The sequence below is a fragment of the Leptidea sinapis genome, chromosome 41 (assembly GCF_905404315.1).
Source record: "Leptidea sinapis chromosome 41, ilLepSina1.1, whole genome shotgun sequence".
Classification (NCBI taxonomy): domain Eukaryota; kingdom Metazoa; phylum Arthropoda; class Insecta; order Lepidoptera; family Pieridae; genus Leptidea; species Leptidea sinapis.
The window spans coordinates 6,383,901-6,403,033 of record NC_066305.1 but is presented as its reverse complement, the minus strand read 5'-3'; the positions used below and the strand labels follow the sequence as shown (position 1 = coordinate 6,403,033).

Below are 19,133 nucleotides of genomic sequence, written 5' to 3'. Positions count from 1 at the left end.
AGTACCTATAAGTAAGCATAGTGGGTGATTATTCAGCCACTATGCTTAGCGTTCATGATTGATTCATTATGAGAAAGCCTTTGATTCAATCGAGAACTAGGCATTGCTTCAGTCTATTTATGCCACATCGATTATGGATACATGGAACTTACATGCGTTGAAGTGTTTGTATGAAAACCCACCATGTCTGTTCCTATCTGCAGCGGGAGGTCAGACGAGGCGATTGTGATATAGTATTGCTGTTATCTCTGGTCTGGCGCACCCCAGTATTAGCACGAACCAACTGCGTGCAACGCACAGCTCGAATTGTCGGTGATCCAGTGCTCTGTGTATCGGATATATCACTTGGCGTTTCGTAGAGCGCGTCGTGTCGCTTCATTGTGTTTTTGTGGCGTTCCTCCACAGTGCAATTTTTAAAGACTTCCACGTACAACCAAGCTGTAGAATAAACTTCTTTGTGCGGTGTTTCTAGGACGATACGACATACCTTCGTTGGCGGCAAGGCTCTGACGTTGCAAGATATGGGGTCGCCTATTTTTTTTGTTAAGTTGTTTTTACTCTTTCAAAAAAACAAGCTAGATTGATAGATTATACAACGTGTTACAAAATACTCCGTAAAAATATAATTAATAATTGTCAAAGCCAAAAGTTTTGTCAACCCTAGTAAGCTGTCATGTCAGGGAACCAGATTATTAAGAAGAAAGGCCTGCGTACCTATTTTACCTAATAATTGTCTACTTTAATAGTTTTTCAAAAAATGTTAAGTTGGAAACAATGGTTATGTGAAGGACAGAGTTTTTCTCCGACTGCCGAGATAGAACAGCGTGTTGGATTGGTTTTCGTATCAATAACACCGACGATGGTGGAAAATGCCACACAAACCATATCCCGACGAGCGAGATTGTGTATTGAGCAATTTACACAAACGGCTCAGAGTTTGACGTTTATTATGAAAAAGTAAGTGTTTATTTAAGTTGTTTCGTGAATGTAGGTAATTTTGTTGGGGTATGTTATACAGCGTTAGGTACTACGGTTCTTAAATATTGATAATTGACGCTTTATAAGGCCCCATTTAACCTCCTTACGGCTTTACTGGTAGTTTTGTAACATCCTGTAAATACCTATATGGATATAGCATTTAGGTATTTTTATAGATATTAAAAGTTAGAACCAAGTTTATCAAAAAATATCATATGCAATACAAGGAAAAATCATATTAATTTATAACAATCCATGCTTAGCTGCTCATTATTTTACCTCTTATAGGCTGAATAAATAATTCAAATCATACTAAGTAGTTATAATTTCAGAAAATAAAACTAAAAGTAGCATCATAAAACATGTTTATATAAAAAACAATAGGTATAAAAACACTGTGTACAAAAACCCTGTTCACCTTATATATATACGTGAATACACTTATCTCTAGAAAATTACACTCATACACGATTATTGTATACAATTAATAATAAAATAACAAAGTATTATAATACTTTTTATTCTATCTTAAAAACTATCACATTATTAATATATAGGATTGGTATTATAATCCCGCAAGTTGTTAAGGAACAGGCCGCCATTTTGACATTACAGTGACCTAATTTACAGACAAACACTTCAACAATCAAAAAGTAACTAGATACTGTCCCTGTTCCAACCCGCGGGTATATTATACGTTAACACAGGATGAGAAAACGTAATGTATTCCGCAACTGATTATCTATACTAATATTATAAAGCTGCAGTGTTTGTTTGTTTGTTTGTTTGAACGCGCTAATCTCTGGTACTACTGGTCCGATTTGAATGATTCTTTCAGTGTTGGGTAGTCCATTTAGCGAGGAAGGCTTGTTTTTTTTTTCAAAATTAGGGATCCGTAATAAAATTGCTATTTTGTAACACAAGGTGTAAAATCGAAAACCTATTTTTGCGTGCGCTGCAAAACTATTGACAATAGAACAAAATGATGTACAGGCTATAATATAGGCAATATTTTATTACTTATAAAACTATCGCGTGAATTATACTTTATATGGCAAAACAACGTTTGCCGGGTCAGCTAGTTATCTTATCTATAGCTGCCATTACTTTGAGTTTAACAAATCTTGTTAGATTCAAACGATTCCTAATGAAGACGGAACCCCGATAATTTACAGTATGTTTCTGTGTATAACCAAAGAATAAATAATAGTACAAGAACGGACGTCTCACTCCGCAAAACCAATTAAAGAAATTGGGACTCTTGCGGTTCTACAATAAGGTGTAATTCAGATCGCACAACGCTACTAACCGACATTTTTATTCACCTAGAAGTTGCCTCTCTTTCTATCACGTGACTCTTCTGATGAAATTAGGGTTGACTTATTTACCTAAAAGTGTAACTAACTACTATAAGGTTATCTTATAAAAATAGCTTAGTTTTTTCTATACTATAGATAAGTATGTAATCGTAATTTAAAATCAATATTCTTTCGTTGTCATACCTACATTAGCTGCAGATAGTAATGAATGCGTTGGTACGCGACATAGTCAAACCTACTTAGTATATATAGTAAATAAACAGGTAGCTATCATAAAATGGTAATTTAATTATAATAATAATCACTTGCAATTACATTGTTTCAGCGTCCTTAGGAAGCTTAGAAAAATTAAATTTCGTTCGCAATGACCTCTAATATGCATTACTTTTTTTATGTTTCTTCCTTTTTAAAATATCGGTAGCAACTGTGAAATAGTTGACAACAAAGCGCACGTGCGTCACTGCTCGCTCGTGAGTCCCGACTGGCTGGCTTACTCTGTAGAGGCCGCCGCCGGCCGCACCTACTTACGATTTCGATACCTATACAGGCAATTCAGTTTCCATGGAATTCTAAAATACATGAGGTTCGTAATTTGCTTATCTCAAAAACCTAAATGAACGTTTAGTGTGTTTTTATAAACAAGTCACTAGGTATTTGTTTCTGGACTATAAATTAAAAAGGACCGCATGTATTTGTAATTTATAACCCATCGTTTAATTCTTTAAAAAAAATCTTCAGAAACTTCAAGCCGCTTTGATTAGCATAAAAATATACTGACTTTTCATTATGACTCAGTCTAATTAAAAATGTACGCGAATCACTTCATCAGTGATGTGTCACTTCTTCATTTTTGTATCAATAAATCAACCAACACATTTTCCTAAGTAGTGGGGACCGGCCTATGAGAATATATTTTTCGTCATACACAGAGAATACATAGGTACATAGAACTGTTTAAAATCATAGAAAACATTGATGCGTAAACTTTTCGCGTCACATTTTTCTTATACACATGTTGCATAAAATACTATTACTTTTTTAAATATTCATTTCATTTTACACATTTATTTATCTGCAGCCAAGTTCAACGTAGCTTAAGTACTTACGTATTATAAATGGTAGCTTATTCTAATCGTGATCTTTTTCTTAACCCAAATATAAATATGAACAAATAATTTTATTAATTTAGTCTCGTTCACCATCTTTATCATTTCTAAATGAATCTAAATGTTAAAATATAATATAAAAAATTTCAATAATATACTTTGGTCAGGTCATTATTTACTGGTTACGTTATTAGGTATTATTATTATTCCTTTAAGGCCACGCCAGTTACGCAAATGCTTTTATCGTCATTTAATTATTATATTAATCTTAGATAAGCCATACGTCAATATACAGCTGTTGCTGCTAGACAACCGATGAAAACACATCAGGTTTATTTCTTTAGTGTGCGTGACAAGATACGTCACACACTCGCGATTTGTATGTCACTTTGTGTTAGTGTGCGTGAATTGCTCAAAATACAGGGTAACTGTCAACCTGTTCAACTGCTTAAATGTTTTATTAAAAAATGGCTCTGTCCTAAATCCTACTACTCCACAGCTGAATATCTAAGTTATCGGACAGCCTGGGACTAGATTATGATTATTTTATAGCAATAGCAATGACTGTACAATATTGTATATTTTTATTAAAAAGAGCGCAAAAATAGAATGCTGGGAGAGTTTCCTGCTCCTCTTCTTCTCTCTCAGAGCTCCATTTGTTTCTGAAGCGGTAGTAGTATCTAGTATATTAGAAATGACATCAAAAAGAATTCTAAAGGAATCAATTTTGAGAAAATTAATGCCTTTTAACCTCATTTTTTTCGACGCTTTCACTGTCTAGACGTATAAATTATCTGAGTATTTAAAAAAGTCCAAACAAAGTACCCTGGATACTGTGCAGTTACCTAAATGTATATACTACTGTATCAATCACAAATAAAACATATAAATACAATGTAATGACTTATTTAAAAATAGTATAATCTTGGGATGCCAACAGATCAATTCATATAATTCAATACAGCCAAAATACCCTTTTGTACATTAAATTACATTTACTTAACACATATTGTGTAAATTTAGCAATAGCGTCTTAATATAGTAACTAATTTAAGAGGAGGACAGAACATATTTTCAGTATAATTTAGAAATAGGAACTAATCTTTTCAAATATTTTATCCGATTATTATGATTATTGATAGTATCACTAAGATATACAGGTAATCCTCCTTATAACGCGGTAGATTGTATCCGCGTTCTAGGAGTGTTTCCGTAATTCCGTAATTACCAGGTCATAGAAATGACCTGGTAATTCGTAATAATAATAATTAATCACAATTAGTTTTAAATTTTATTAAGCTATTTAAAACACACATTTAATAAAATAATTTAATTTTGTAATAACACAATTGACACACGTGCAATGCTACGCGAAGCTAATTATGAACTGTACAAATCATTATAAATTTCACAGAACAGAAATATGTATATCACCGCGTTATATGGAGCAATTGCCCGTGTTATCAATAATACCAGGTTATAGACAGGATTACTGCACTTATAATGTGTAAAACATAAAACAAAATGGATTCTAGCCACTCCGTAAATACGAATTTAAGTCATCGCAAAGTAGTTGATAGTACAGCAGTAGTTATAAAAACAAATTTATTTATTATTTCGACAACAGTATAAGATAATAAAAAAACATAAAAATATATATTAACAAAATAAAATATTTCTTAAAAAATAAATATAAAAACACAATATACTATACAAACATGGCACGTTTTATTTCTTGTATCAAGACGAATACAAAATGGAGTCTTGTAATAAAAATAACAAAATTATAAATAGATTCTATCTAAAGAATCATTAAGAGAAAAATTTAAAGAAATAAACATTTTGACTGTTGCTTCTCAATACATTTTTGATAATGTTTTGTATGTTCATAAGCACATTGAGGAATTTTCTAGAAACTGTGACATTCATAATGTTAACACGAGGAACAAACATAAACTTGTTATGCCTACTACTCGGTTGGGTCGAGTTAGTAAGTCTTTTGTTGGGCGATGTATATGCTTCTACAATATGATCCCAGAAAATGTACAAAACAAATGTGTTACGAAATTTAAAAGAATTGTTAAAAAACGTTTGTGTGGGAAAGGTTATTATAGCATAAACGATTTTCTTAATGACACCACGGACTGGGAATAAATCGAACACCCTCAGGCTCTTTAATTATAAATGTTTATTGTACGATATTAAATTGTCATCCATATTTTATATTAAAAAAAAGCCCGCCGAGTTTCTTGCGCCCATTCTTCTCAGGTCTGAGGCAGTCTCTTTTGAATGGGTAGTAGTAGTAGCAGATTTTGACGTTCAATAAGTGATTTTAAATCCTATTTTGCATAAAAATATTTGAATTTGAATATCAGTTTAAAGATAAATAACATAAAATGTTTGATAATTTGATATAGCATTTCACGTATCTAAAATCTTTTGGCCAGGAGTGAACAAAATATAATTTTTAATAAATATATATCTTTGTTATTATTGATTAAAATTACGCTTTACAACAGCTTTATTTATTTCTTCCGACTTTAAAATGGAGTCTTGTAATAAAAATAACAAAATTATAAATAGATTCTAACATTATTAGATAATTAAAAATAAGTAAATAATATAAATGTATAATATTTTGATATTGCATGTCTATGCTCAGTTTGCCGGGTGTGGACAAAAATAAAATAAATATATTTTAACTTGCGCTTGACAACAGCTGCATTTATTACTTGCATGTATACCTACTTAAAATTAGAGTCATCTCTTAAAATAATAAAATAAGAAATATATTTCAAAAAAATGTAAGGAAAAAATATACTATAAATATATAATTTGATATTGCATTTCACCTATGTCTAAACTCTGTTTGCCGGGAGTATACAAAAACAAATTTAATGAAATCTAGATTTAAGTTGCGCTTGACAACAGCTACATGCCTCGAACTACAAAACTCAGTGGTATAATTTAGCGATAACGAAACGTTTAAAAATATATTCATCATATACTAGAATATATAAACATATACTTCATAATACCACATTTGTATATATTTATTATATAGCGAAGCATTCATAATTTCATGATATAGTCATTTATCAAGTACATTTATTTTTAAATATTGAGAATGAGTTTTGATGCGGCTAAAACAGTACATATTTTCTTGAATAGATAAATGGTATCTTTATTAAATAAAAAAATTATCACCAAAAATTCAAAATAAATTCGAAAATATTACCTTAGTTTTGTTTTTGGTATTGGCGGAATGTCCATTTTCTGCAACGAAGCATACTCCAAATAATTTCCTCATAATTGTGTTAAAAACGGCACATGAAACGACTCATTGCACTATCGGCTCCCTTATCTATGAATACCGCCTCAATACACTTAATGAACTACTATTTTTCTACTCTTGGCGGCCAGGCTAATTTTTTTAATGTTTGTTTATCTCTTTTAATCATTACAATGTGGCGTAGTTATTTATAGCTGATGGTATTTTGGATAGTTTCAGGCGGGGCGGTTCAGACCCAAGTAATGGCGATTGTTCATCACTGAAGTTCAATTCCTTATGCGCATTTGGGAATGTTGGTCGATATCGCTCTCCAATGCTCCATTTGCGATAGACCAATGCATTTAAAAGAGCCTGCATTGGATTCATTAATGCCTGAAAAATATTTAAAATTATAGTTTAATTAAAAGAGTAACGAATTAACTATCAAAAGTACCTTAATATTCTTACTTATGCAATTTTAAAATGTAAATAAAAATATTTTTATTGAAAATAAGATTTTAAAATTACTTATTGAACGTAAACAACCACCACGTATTCTTAAAAGAATTCATCAGATCACAGAAGAACGGATATTTGAACCTAATCTTTTTTTTTTTGATGGAATAGGAGGACAAACGAGCGTACGGGTCACCTGGTGTTAAGTGATCACCACCGCCCACACTCTCCTGCAACACCAGAGGAATCACACGAGCATTGCCGGCCTTTAAGGAAGGTGTACGCGCTTTTCTTGAAGGTACCCATGTCGTATCGTCCCGGAAACACCGCACAAGGAAGCTCATTCCACAGCTTCGTAGTACGAGGAAGAAAGCTCCTTGAAAACCGCACTGTGGAGGAGCGCCATACATCCAGATGGTGGGGATGATATCGTAACTTGTGACGTGTCGTGCGAAGGTGAAATTCGAAATTTGAACGGTGAAATTTGAACAGCTCTTCGGAACACTCCCCGTGATAAATGCGGTAGAAGACACACAATGAAGCGACGTCTCTACGCAACGCCAAGTGATCCAGCAGTTCACAGAGCGCTAGGTCCCCGACAATTCGAGCTGCTCTGAGTTGCACGCAGTCAAATGGATCGAGCTGATACTGGGGTGCGCCAGACCAGAGATGACAGCAATACTCCATGTGAGGCCGGACCTGCGCTTTGTAGAGCGCTAGAATGTGGGCCGGCTAGAAGTATTGCCGTGCTCTATTTATAACGCCCAGTTTCTTCGAAGCCAATTTGGCTGTGCCCTCCAGATGGCCACGGAATTGGCAATCGCTCGAGATTTCGAGATCCAGTATTCCGATACTAGGCGAGGCTTTAAGAGAAGTGTTCTCCAAGAGCGGTGATACGGCAAATGGTTTTTTAGTGGTAAACGCGCAAACTTGATTGTTGTGGGGGTTAAATTGGACAAGGTCCAACTTACCCCATTCCGCGACCTTCTCGAGAGAGGACTCGATAGAAGACACAAGTTTCTTCCGGCACTGGTCGACGTTTTCCCGAGAGAGACCTGCATGGCCCGTGTATACGGCATCACCAGTGCTGTCGTCTGCATAGCAATGTATGTTGGCGGTGTCCAACATATCATTGATATGCAGAAGAAACAGCGTGGGAGATAGCACACAGCCTTGGGGCACTCCAGCGTTCACGGGCTTGGGATTCGAGCAATAACCGTCGACAAGGACCAGTATGCTGCGTCCAGTGCGCCCTCTCGGGAAGCCCAAATGATGGAAGTTTTGCGAGTAGCGCCTTGTGCCATCCACAATCAAAGGCCTTCGCTATATCCAGGCTTACTGCCAGGCCTTCCCCCTTGCTTTCAATAGCCGCCGCCCATCTATGTGTTAGGTATACCAGAAGATCGCCAGTCGACCGACCATGGCGAAAGCCGTACTGCCGGTCGTTGATTAACTGGTGACCCTCAAGGTATACCAAGAGCTGGCGGTTAATTATGCTCTCTATGATTTTGGAGAGTAGGGAGATAATAGCAATAGGCCTGTAGTTTGCCGGATCCGAACTGTCTCCTTTTTTTTGGGATCGGATGGATAAGGGCTGACTTCCATGAATCAGGGACTACGCCTTTTGAATAAGAGTGCCGGAATAAACGCGTTAGCAACGGCTTCAACTCAGGGGCACACGTTCTAAGCACGATTGGAGAAATGCCATCCGGCCCGCTCGACGTCCTGACGTCAGACGAAAACATAACTCGCCTAACAGTTTTCTGTCTTCAGGCATAGAGCTCTGACACCGCGGGATGGTCGGCGGTGTTTTTCCGATGTCGTCAAGAGTCGAGTGGAGGCAAAAAGAGTGCACAGGAGATCGGCTTTCTCTTTTGCCGTATGGGCCAGGGTGTCATTCCTCATGTACAACGGCGGCATGGACGGATGGTTGAAGTTACCAAGAGCGGCTTTCGACAACGACCAGAACTTGCGTGTTCTGGTCGGGTAACTGGAAAGCTGCTCGCCAATTTTGACGACGTGCTTCGATTTCGCACGGGCGATTTGCCGCTTAAAAAATCTGGAGGCACGGTTATATTTCCTCTTCAGAACTTTGCAGTTCGGATCCTTTGAGCCCAGCGCCGCAGCCCAAGTTCGATACGCCTGTTTTTTGCAGTCAGATGCTGCTTTAACTGACGCATCGAACTAGGGCTGTGATATATATGATGTGAGCGGGGTGCCGTGGTGTTGCTGCCCTGTTTGTCCTTAGATATGCGCGGTACTGTGCACTCCCCAAAATACGAGAGGCAGCCCGAGCGAGAATGCTCGGGGAGGGATTCTCCGACTCTGGTAGAGCCGGTACCCTCCTGGGGTAATATCTTTTTAAGAACCGCTCTCATATTTTTGTTGGGGGGTGATGGGAAGGGGGAGGGGGAAAGGGATGGTCTCCGGTCCTCGACACTAAACTATGCGAAACATAGCGGCACTAGGCCGCTACTTCACGCCGGTATTCTGTGCGAGTGTGGTAAGTAGCCCGGACGAGTCTGGCCCGATTGTGCTGACGTCATAAGACGGCAGCGTGACTCTCCCACTTTGATGGTGTAAAACGGGCCGCGGGGGTGAATTTAATGTAGCCCAAGACAGGGATACATGCCACCAGCTTAGCCCTGATTTCACCAATGATACTTCAAACTGAGTTCAATAAAACTCAGTTTTACGGAAACAAGTTCAAATTCCAGTCTTGATCTCGATTAAACACAAAGCGATTTCACCAATAGATACATTTTGAGCGTGTGGACATAAACCGAGCTTACATGTGATAAGCAATAGAATCTATCAAATACCTGTCAAAACTGTCATCGATATGTATGAACAAAATCAAAATTGTTAAATGTCAATGTTTCTATTACGATAACGAAAGTGACAGATTTTGAATGCGATCAAATATGTTGAACACCCAAAATTGGGAGGTCAACATTTGAACGCGTTTAGGCTATAACCGCGTTTAAGACCGTGATACACATGACAGTGAATGATATGCTAGGTGCTTGTAAGCTGGCATGCCAGATACCAGCAGAATGTCACCGCGTGATACACATGCTTGTGTCTGGTATGCCAGTTTCTAGAAAGGTTCAGTACAGTGACATTTACGCGCGAGTTGAAGGTCACAAAATGAATATTTATAAGGATATAAATAGTGTTACAATACCCTCGACTATCTTAGTGAAGAAACTTTTGATAGCAAGGATTAGACGCAAAAGAAAGCGGAGATAACATGTTCCATAAAGACGGCAGTCCACAGTAGAGCAAAATGAATAATAAAGTTTTCTCGTCACCCAACGAGCAAATATGTTTTTCAAAAACTACGGCATAAAATAACAAAAACATGCACAACAAAATTATCTTGGCTGACACGGACGAGTAAAAAAAGAAGGACTCCGCGCCGTGATATTAGCAAGTGAAGCACCTTTATGATAGTGTGTGTGCAGTTACGGGGGATACTAGTTACACAATTTTTTCTCCCTTAAATTATCATATATGGCCACAAATACTTATTCAGTATTGTTTTTACACTTTCTCACAACGCACGACGGCATTTTTAAAATATTTTATTGAGACGCACACTGATCTGTCACAGACGATGACAATTCTCTTAATGGCTGCCTATCGGCCTGTAGTAGTGTAAGTGTGTGTGTGGGGCTATGTATTTACACGTTAATCGGCTTGTTTTGGTGCTACACTGTTATGTAAGGTGACACGGAGTCCTTATTTTTTACTAGTCCGTGTTGGCTGATAGTTGTGCGATTTACTAGCAAACAAGTTAAGACGTGTTTCGTGTGCTAGCTAGCATGAGAGTCTCGCGTGCACTTCCCCTCAAGGGGAAAAAAATTAAACGACTTGCGATCTACTGGTTTGCCTTGTACTGGCACGTGAGCTACTGACAGAATCTCGATACATATGCGATTAGCTCGTTTTTTCCTTGTAACTGGCATGCTTTTTTGCGAGTAACAAGCATGTGTTTTTTTTTATGAAAATAAGGGACAAGACGAGCAGGACGTTCAGCTGATGGTAATTGATACGCCCTGCCCATAACAATGCAGTGTCGCTCAGGATTCTTGAAAAACCCCAAAAATTCTGAATGGCACTACAATTGCGCTCGTCACCATGAGACATTAGATGTTAAGTGTCATTTGCCCAGTAATTTCACTAGCTACGGCGCCCATCAGACCAAAACACAGTATTGCTTACACATAACTGCTTCAAGGCAGAAATAGGCGCCGTTGTGGTACCCATAATCTAGACGGCATCCTGTGCAAAGGAGCTTCCCACTGGTATCACCGGCAATAGTTTGTGTTGGTGAAATCAGAATTGAATCTGTAAACTCGTTTACAGGCGTAAGCATAGTTCAAAGTGTCCTAATCGCGTTCTAATTTAATAGTGAAATCGGGGTTTAAGGAATAAGAAGCGGAAAAGAGAAGAAGCTGTATGATTACTCACCATAATGTACCATATAGTGATGATAAGTTTAACTGGCATGTTGAACCACATGGTCCATATCAAGATCCCATTGATCAAGTTTGGTAGCCAGCACACATAGAACACGACATTTATCAGGAAGAACTTCAGCTTTAGCACATCAACTACTCTCCTTTCTTTGCTGGTAAACTGAAACAAAACATATATTTACGCTGTAAGTTATTATTTTATATGTTTTTGCTGTGGAGGAACGAGGCCGTATACAAAGTTGTATGTGTTTGTATTTTGTTGTAATAAACGATTATTTTCATATTATTACGCTAGTTTTGTACCCGCGACTTCGTCTGCGTGTAATGATAAATTAAAAATGTATGACAAAAACTATAATTACCCCATTTCACATTGTTGATATATAAAAATATAATTGAATACGCTAAATATTTAGTATGCCCATTATTGTTATGCCTACTACTCGGTTGGGTCGAGTTAGTAAGTCTTTTGTTGGGCGATGTATATGCTTCTACAATATGATCACAGAAAATGTACAAAACAAATGTGTTACGAAATTTAAAAGAATTGTTAAAGAACGTTTGTGTGGGAAAGGTTATTATAGCATAAACGATTTTCTTAATGGACTTCGGACTGGGATTAAAGCGAACACCCTCAGGATCTTTAATTATTAATGTTTATTGTACGATATTACATTGTAATCCATATTTTATATAAAAAAAAAACCCGCTGAGTTTCTTGCGCACATTCTTCTCAGGTCTGAGGCAGTCTCTTTTGAATGGGTGGTAGATTTTGACGTTCAATAAGTGATTATAAATCCTATTTTGAATAAAAATATTTGAATTTGAATTTGCGATATATATATTTATAAAATAAAGATTATAAGAACTATTATCATATTAATATTACTACTTAGTTACTCAATCTAATTAGAATTTTTGTGTGTATAGTGTATGTGTCCGTGTGTCATTTTAGTCTCCTCTTTTGTTTGTAATTTCAGTAATATAAAGTTTTTAATCAAGTAGAATTAAAAAGTTACTTGAATAGTCATTTTAAATTTTATGCAACCATAGAATAAAGAATAACAATACAGAAGTTTCATTTACACCTTTTTGAAGAAATAGCTACTTAGCTTTTTTATACTTCATCATCCTTGAGAAGACTTTTACTCCGATCAAATTAACAAAGAATAAAATATGTATCAACCGACTGCATATCTACCTCGAGAATACCGTTCGCCCGTATGCCCGCGCCAGAATCTCCACGCGTCTACACGAGGGACCGGGAGTGCGAGAGTCGGATGGTTGCCCTCATATCCCTTCGTCTCGCTTTCGCTCCGCGTCGTGTCGTGTTTTCAGGTACAATTCTAAGGACGCAAGTAGCCGAGGCGAGACAATCAACCACACTCTCGCGCTCACTTATATTGTTGACGTTTTTTGACAATTAGGGACGAGACGAGCAGGACACGTTAGGATTCTCAGGATTCTTAAAAAGCCCAAAAATTCTGAGCGGCACTACAATACGCTCGTCACCTTGAGACATAAGATGTTAAGTCTCATTTGCCCAGAGATTTCACTAGCTACGTCGCCCTTCAGACCGAAACACAATAATGCTTCACGGTAGAAAAAGGCTCCGTTGTGTTACCCATAATTTAGCCGGCATGCTCTACAAAGAAGCCTCCCACTGCATTTTTTTTTATGGAATAGGAGGACAAACGAGCGTACGGGTCACCTGTTGTTAAGTGATCACCGCCGCCCACAATCTCTTGCAACACCAGAGGAATCACAGGAGCGTTGCCGGCCTTTAAGAAAGGTGTACGCGCTTTTTTTGAAGGTACCAATGTCGTATCGTCCCGGGAACACCGCACAAGGAAGTTCATTCCACAGCTTTGTAGTACGTGGAAGAAAGCTCCTTGTAAACCACACTGTGGAGGACCGCCACACATCAAGATGGTGGGGATGATATCCTAACTTGTGGCGTGTCGTGCGAAGGTGGAACTGCTGGAGTGAGGACGCGTACGATTTTTTTTATCATGAAGGAGTGGAGTAACAACTTGTGCACCAATTTTATAGAATTATATCAACCAATATTTGGAATTAGCTAACGCAGTTACTTGAATCATGTCCATCTTGTAATAGACGTAGCGGGCAACTGAATCGATCGAGAGTGTAGATGGCTTTCCTGCCGCCTCCACTGGCCATGTGACAAGTGTCGTGCCGAGAGCCTTTAGGAGGTACCTCACGAGAGTCTGGAGGGAGCATTAGATGTTTTCGTACCCAATGCGTAGTAACACAGTCACAGTCACGTCCCACAGTACCGCCAAATTGTGAAGTTACTGACTGCTGTTGAGAAGAATGAGCAACAAACCCAAACAATTATTCTTAAAGGAATATTAATAATGTCATTAAAATAGTATTTTACCTTGATAAAAAATTATCTTTTAATTACCCAGACAAAATATTTACCTGAGCCAGTGGTAATGCAATAGCAGTTTCAATATTTTTTCCGGACACTACATATAAGTATGGGTTGACTATCATAACCAATGCTATGGGCACGTAGTTAGCACAGTAGTTGGGCAGTATTCTAATGAGTGCGCTCGATAATGAAGACAGATTGTGACAGCTGAAAAAGCATAATAAATTAAGTTAAATATATTAAATTTGTATTCAAAATTTATGATCTATGCGGGACTCGAACCCGCGACCTCTCGGGTTCCGTCCGAGCGCTTTTACCAACAAATATGAAGGATATCAATTTAAAATAACAAATTGTTTAGATTTGAAAGAGCGACACCTCAAGCCAATTTCCTAATGTGGAATTATTGGGGTTGAGCAGATTATCAACTGGATGTAGTTCCTGAAAAACGTTCCGAACCACAAACATCACATTTTAAGGTATTCGTGTTTAAAGTTTAATAAATATCAGTGTATTCCATACATGTGTGTTGGGCTACTAAGTCTTGATGACATTTAAAGAGTGACAGTAGGGCTGCCATTTTTTGTGAGTGCGTTAATATGAATCATGTGATCAGGTTTGTGTTCTTATCTTAATTTCGACATGATTATGGTTTGGAACTTTTTTTAGAATTACGTGCAACTGTAAAATAGGAAATTAATTTCTTCTTCCTCATCAGCCGGAAGACGTCCACTGCTGGACAAGGGCCTCCCCAAAGATTTCCACGATGATCGGTCCTGCGCTGCCCTCATCTCACGTACTCTTGACCAGATCGTGGGCCCATCATGTGAGGGGCCTACCAACAGTGCGTCTTATTTTACTTTAATTAAGACGGTTTACACCAATTACAGACAAGTAATTATTAATTCAGACATTCATCTCGCTAACAATACTACACGCATTCTGACATTATTCCCGTCCATTCATCCGCGTTCAGAACAGCGTTGAGTGCGGTGAGGGTGCGGGTTATAGGTGACTGAGCATGCGCTGCTTTGCGCCTCTGAGGAACCGCAAACAGTTCATGCATACGGTTACGGAGTTATTTGTTCGGAACAAAAAACCGACACAGCTTATCACTTAACTCGGGGACATCGATCTTACCAGGAAAAACTTTACAGGCAGTAGTAGTGAGTTGTCGGTACTCCCGCCGAACTTCCAAAGAATTATAGAGAACCCAGAAGAAATTTGGTTGGATAAAGGTACCGGTTGGATAAATACCCGTATATCCGTTTATAAAGGTACCTGAGAAATACCTTCTGAATTTTTTCAAGGAGAACCACATAGGCGTCCTGGTTTGGAGTATTCCAGATGCCGGCGCTAGATTCAAATTTTTCGGGAGCCACTCGTTGTCACTCGAACGGTTGATTCAGTTGGCAAGAGCGCTCGGACGGAACCCGAGAGGTTGCGGGTTCGAGTCCCGCATCGTTCATTTCAATATTATTAACAAATTTAATTTGAATAGATAATCCCAGAAGTAAGGGATATCACTTTAAAATAACAAATTATTTAAGTTAAGGGGAGTAAAAGTGTAGTCTATGATAAATGATAGTACTCAATTCAAACACTTTAACCATCCAAAATTTTTTATGTATCCATGTAGTGGGTGTTTCGCCAGTGGGAGGCTCCTTTGTATAGGATTCCGGCTAGATTATGTGTGAGCATTACTGTGTTTCGGCATGAAGGGCGCCGTAGCTACTGCTATGCTAATTTCACTAAATTACTTTGCAGATCGGACTAAACATCAGAATTTTTAGGTTTTTCAAGAATCCTGAGTGGCACTGCATTGTAATGGGCAAGGGCAGGGCCGTTTCAATTACCATCAGCTGAACATTCTGCTCGTCTTGTCCTTATTATCATATAAAAAAACACTTGATAAGTACTAGTCCCTTGTCATAAATTTAAGTTGTAATAAAATTATTTATACCAACTACACACTTACGTTGCATTAGGTATATATAAAATTGATAGTCCGATGCTTGTTGTTGCGGCAGAGATGCCCCAAGCTAGATAATGGTACAAAACCGGATGTGGATCATATCCTTTTATTGAATTCCATGTGTCTATAGCGTAGAATAATGTCCAAAACCATGTTGCTGTGTAGAAATATTGAGTCCAAGCCTGCAAAGACACTTTCATATTACTTGAAAGCTTGTTTAAAGATTACTTAATATATATTATTGATGGGTCGTTACATTAGTCTCCAACTCTTAGAGCATTTTCAGATACCAGTTTGAACAAATAACATTACAAACTTTACACAAAAAAACTTTAAATTTAAAAAAAAGTGGTAGTAGTAGTAAAAAATATTTTTTTTGTATAGTTTGAGATCTAAAAAGTAATTTTGTGAAAAGACTAAATGGCCGGTTCCAAGGGCTATCAGTGAGAATTGTATCTTTGTGTATTGTTTATTTAAGATCAATACTGTTTCATGTGTATTCTCTGGAAGAGATGGTCAAGAGAGGCAAAGACTACAGACTTCCATTCTTGATACTTTTTTTAGGATATATCTTCTTCAGGTTTATGGTACTGAGCTGGTGGGGTTTTGGTCATATTTAATAATAAAAACATTGAAATCTAAAGTTACATAGAAGTACTTATAATACAAAAAATATTTGGCAGTACTCACCGAGGTAAGGGTACAAAGTAAAACACTGACATCATCATCTGGCAGAGGCATAATATTTTTATATCTCAACCAAAGAGAAGATCTGACTAAAACACCTGAAATCAAATAGTTATAAAACAATAATCATCTTACCCAACTTTTGAAGATTTAGTGGTGCAATTAGTATAGATTGAAACAGAAATATATTTATTTGCCATAGGTTGGACGGACACCCAAGAGGTGAGGGTCGAGTCCAGCATCATACATAAATTTTGTTACAAATTAAATTTGTACACCATATATATGTACTGACAAATGGATGCTGTTGCTGATGTAAAGTAACATCAAATACATTATATTTTTATCTGAATAATAGCTTCTGTAATGGTCATTATTATAAACCTAATATTAAAATATGAAGCACATTCTATTAGGATGTTAAAGTCAAAGTTCTTTATTTGATAGAAACATTTACAGCTAAAGTTGTTATAAGTTTAAGACTAGGCACATGTTTCATCTTGAAAGACATGCAAATATTCCAGTGATTTCTTTTATAATTTTTAATTGAAACTAACATAAATCAATAATTACTGGTACATTCAAGTTGGCCAACATAAAGCCTTACCTAAAAGACCCATTAATGTACAATTACAATGATGAATAAAATGTTGAGAGAAAATGTACTAAAAATAATGTTATGAAACATAAAATGTAAAACATATCAAAACATTCATAAGCCTACTTCTCTGTGAACCTTCATAATTATGTTTAGATGTAAAATATTGCTGGAAAATTTGTATTTATTGTTAATGAGAATGTTTATTACCTAAAGATGCCAATAGATCTGAAACAGCTAGCCACATGATAATGTTTCGTCCTCTATTAGAACGATGTTGTTTTGAACTGTTTAGAAATATCTGGAAACATTTGAAAATGTTACAAAAACAACTATGTTTTACAGTATAAGTAAACTATTTAATAATAATAAAGCTTTTTTATTTCCGAGTAAGTAAACCATACCTGAGCATAAAAATATGAAATTGTAAAAATATGTTCTACCTAAATAAGATTATACTAAATATGAATCAAATTTTTAATTATCTGGAAAATAAACATAGTTCTAATCTATTCTTTTTCTGTGTATCGAGTTATCTAATACCCGAAATTTGATATACTTCACTTCAAACTTTACAGGCTTCCTTTGAAAGCTTACAAAATCATTAATCAAAGTAACATTATCATTAAAACATGTTACCTAAATAAGGGTAACATTATTCCAAACATACTAGCTATATTATGTGCACTGAATGAGAAAGGTTGCGGGTTCGATTCCCCCATCATTAATAAATTCTGTTTACAAATTTAATTTATGTAAATAATCCCAGAAGTGGGGGTTATCAATTTAAAAAATAAAAAATTGAAATAAGTATATTAAGATTGTTTTGGGTTTTATTTAAGACATTTTTAGAAGGACAAGAAATTTCATAATGATAGAATCACCTGGTACATGGCACCTAATATCCCCACAGTAGAAGACACTAGACACACAGTATTATAAGACTCTGTATTAAACTCGTCCATAATTTTAACAGCCATATCTTCTTTATTGCCAGTGTGACGGCAGCAAAATGTTTGAATTGTTGGGTCGGACATTATAAATTATAATAAACCAATTTGAGTATAATTTCTATTTCTATATCACATTAAACTTAGGACTGAGAGATGGATAGAATAGGATATAGAGTAAACTAATGTAAGTCGATTAATTTTCAAAATATTAAAATGGTCTTATTCGTGTAAGATTTTTATTCTTTTTTCTATTTCTTGGCATTTTATGAGTATAATATCTACAAATCCTAGAATATGACTTCTAGTGCATTTGCATTTAGAGGTACCTTATATTATTTTACTCTAACAACTCAATTACATAGGAAAAACTGAAATATGATAGTAATAATTTAAAAAAAAACAATAATATTATCACGATAACACAAAACTACGTTCAGCCGTCACCGCAATTGAAGGATGAACTATGAAATTGAAAGTATGAAGAACTATGAAGTATGAACATTGAAGTTTGAAGTTTGAACTATCAACTAATTACAAAGAATAGTAGGTAAGATACTATTTATTATTGACAACAATTTATTATTGACATATTGACATTGACATTGGAACTAATGAATATTTATATCGCTATTTGTATGTTACAAAATGCAATGAAATCAGCAATTGCTTTATAAAGATATGTAGATATAGCTTCCTGTTCCAGTTTTTCAAAAATTTAAAAAACAAAATAAAATAATATTTTTTAAGATCCCATAGGATCTCTTAAAGTATTTTTATATGTTTGTATAATTATAATAGACTGTTCGCTATTAAACTTGTTAATTAAAGAAACTATAGGTCTGGTAAGTATCTGTTTTTTAATCTAGTAATTCATTTGTAAAAATAATATATATATAAAAAAAACTATA

At 36.1% G+C, this 19,133-nt stretch overlaps 1 protein-coding gene across 2 annotated transcripts; it reads right to left on the bottom strand.

The window, feature by feature from the left end:
* Positions 1 to 1,818: 1,818 nt before the first annotated feature.
* Positions 1,819 to 18,674, bottom strand: LOC126976623 (G-protein coupled receptor 143-like). 2 transcript variants are annotated; one of them, XR_007731942.1, is made up of 8 exons: positions 18,157 to 18,674; positions 17,483 to 17,573; positions 16,678 to 16,772; positions 15,991 to 16,169; positions 14,060 to 14,219; positions 11,607 to 11,774; positions 6,642 to 7,067; positions 1,819 to 5,742 (listed from the first exon to the last, which is right to left on the bottom strand). XR_007731942.1 is itself a non-coding variant. In XM_050825101.1 (7 exons), exons 1-7 carry the CDS (start codon positions 18,307 to 18,309, stop codon positions 6,864 to 6,866), a joined length of 1,050 nt encoding a protein of 349 aa, XP_050681058.1. In that variant the 5' UTR covers positions 18,310 to 18,674; the 3' UTR covers positions 1,819 to 6,863. The 2 variants fall into 2 exon arrangements, 1 of the variants encoding a protein (XP_050681058.1); XM_050825101.1 differs by having other exon boundaries at positions 1,819 to 7,067.
* Positions 18,675 to 19,133: the final 459 nt, after the last annotated feature.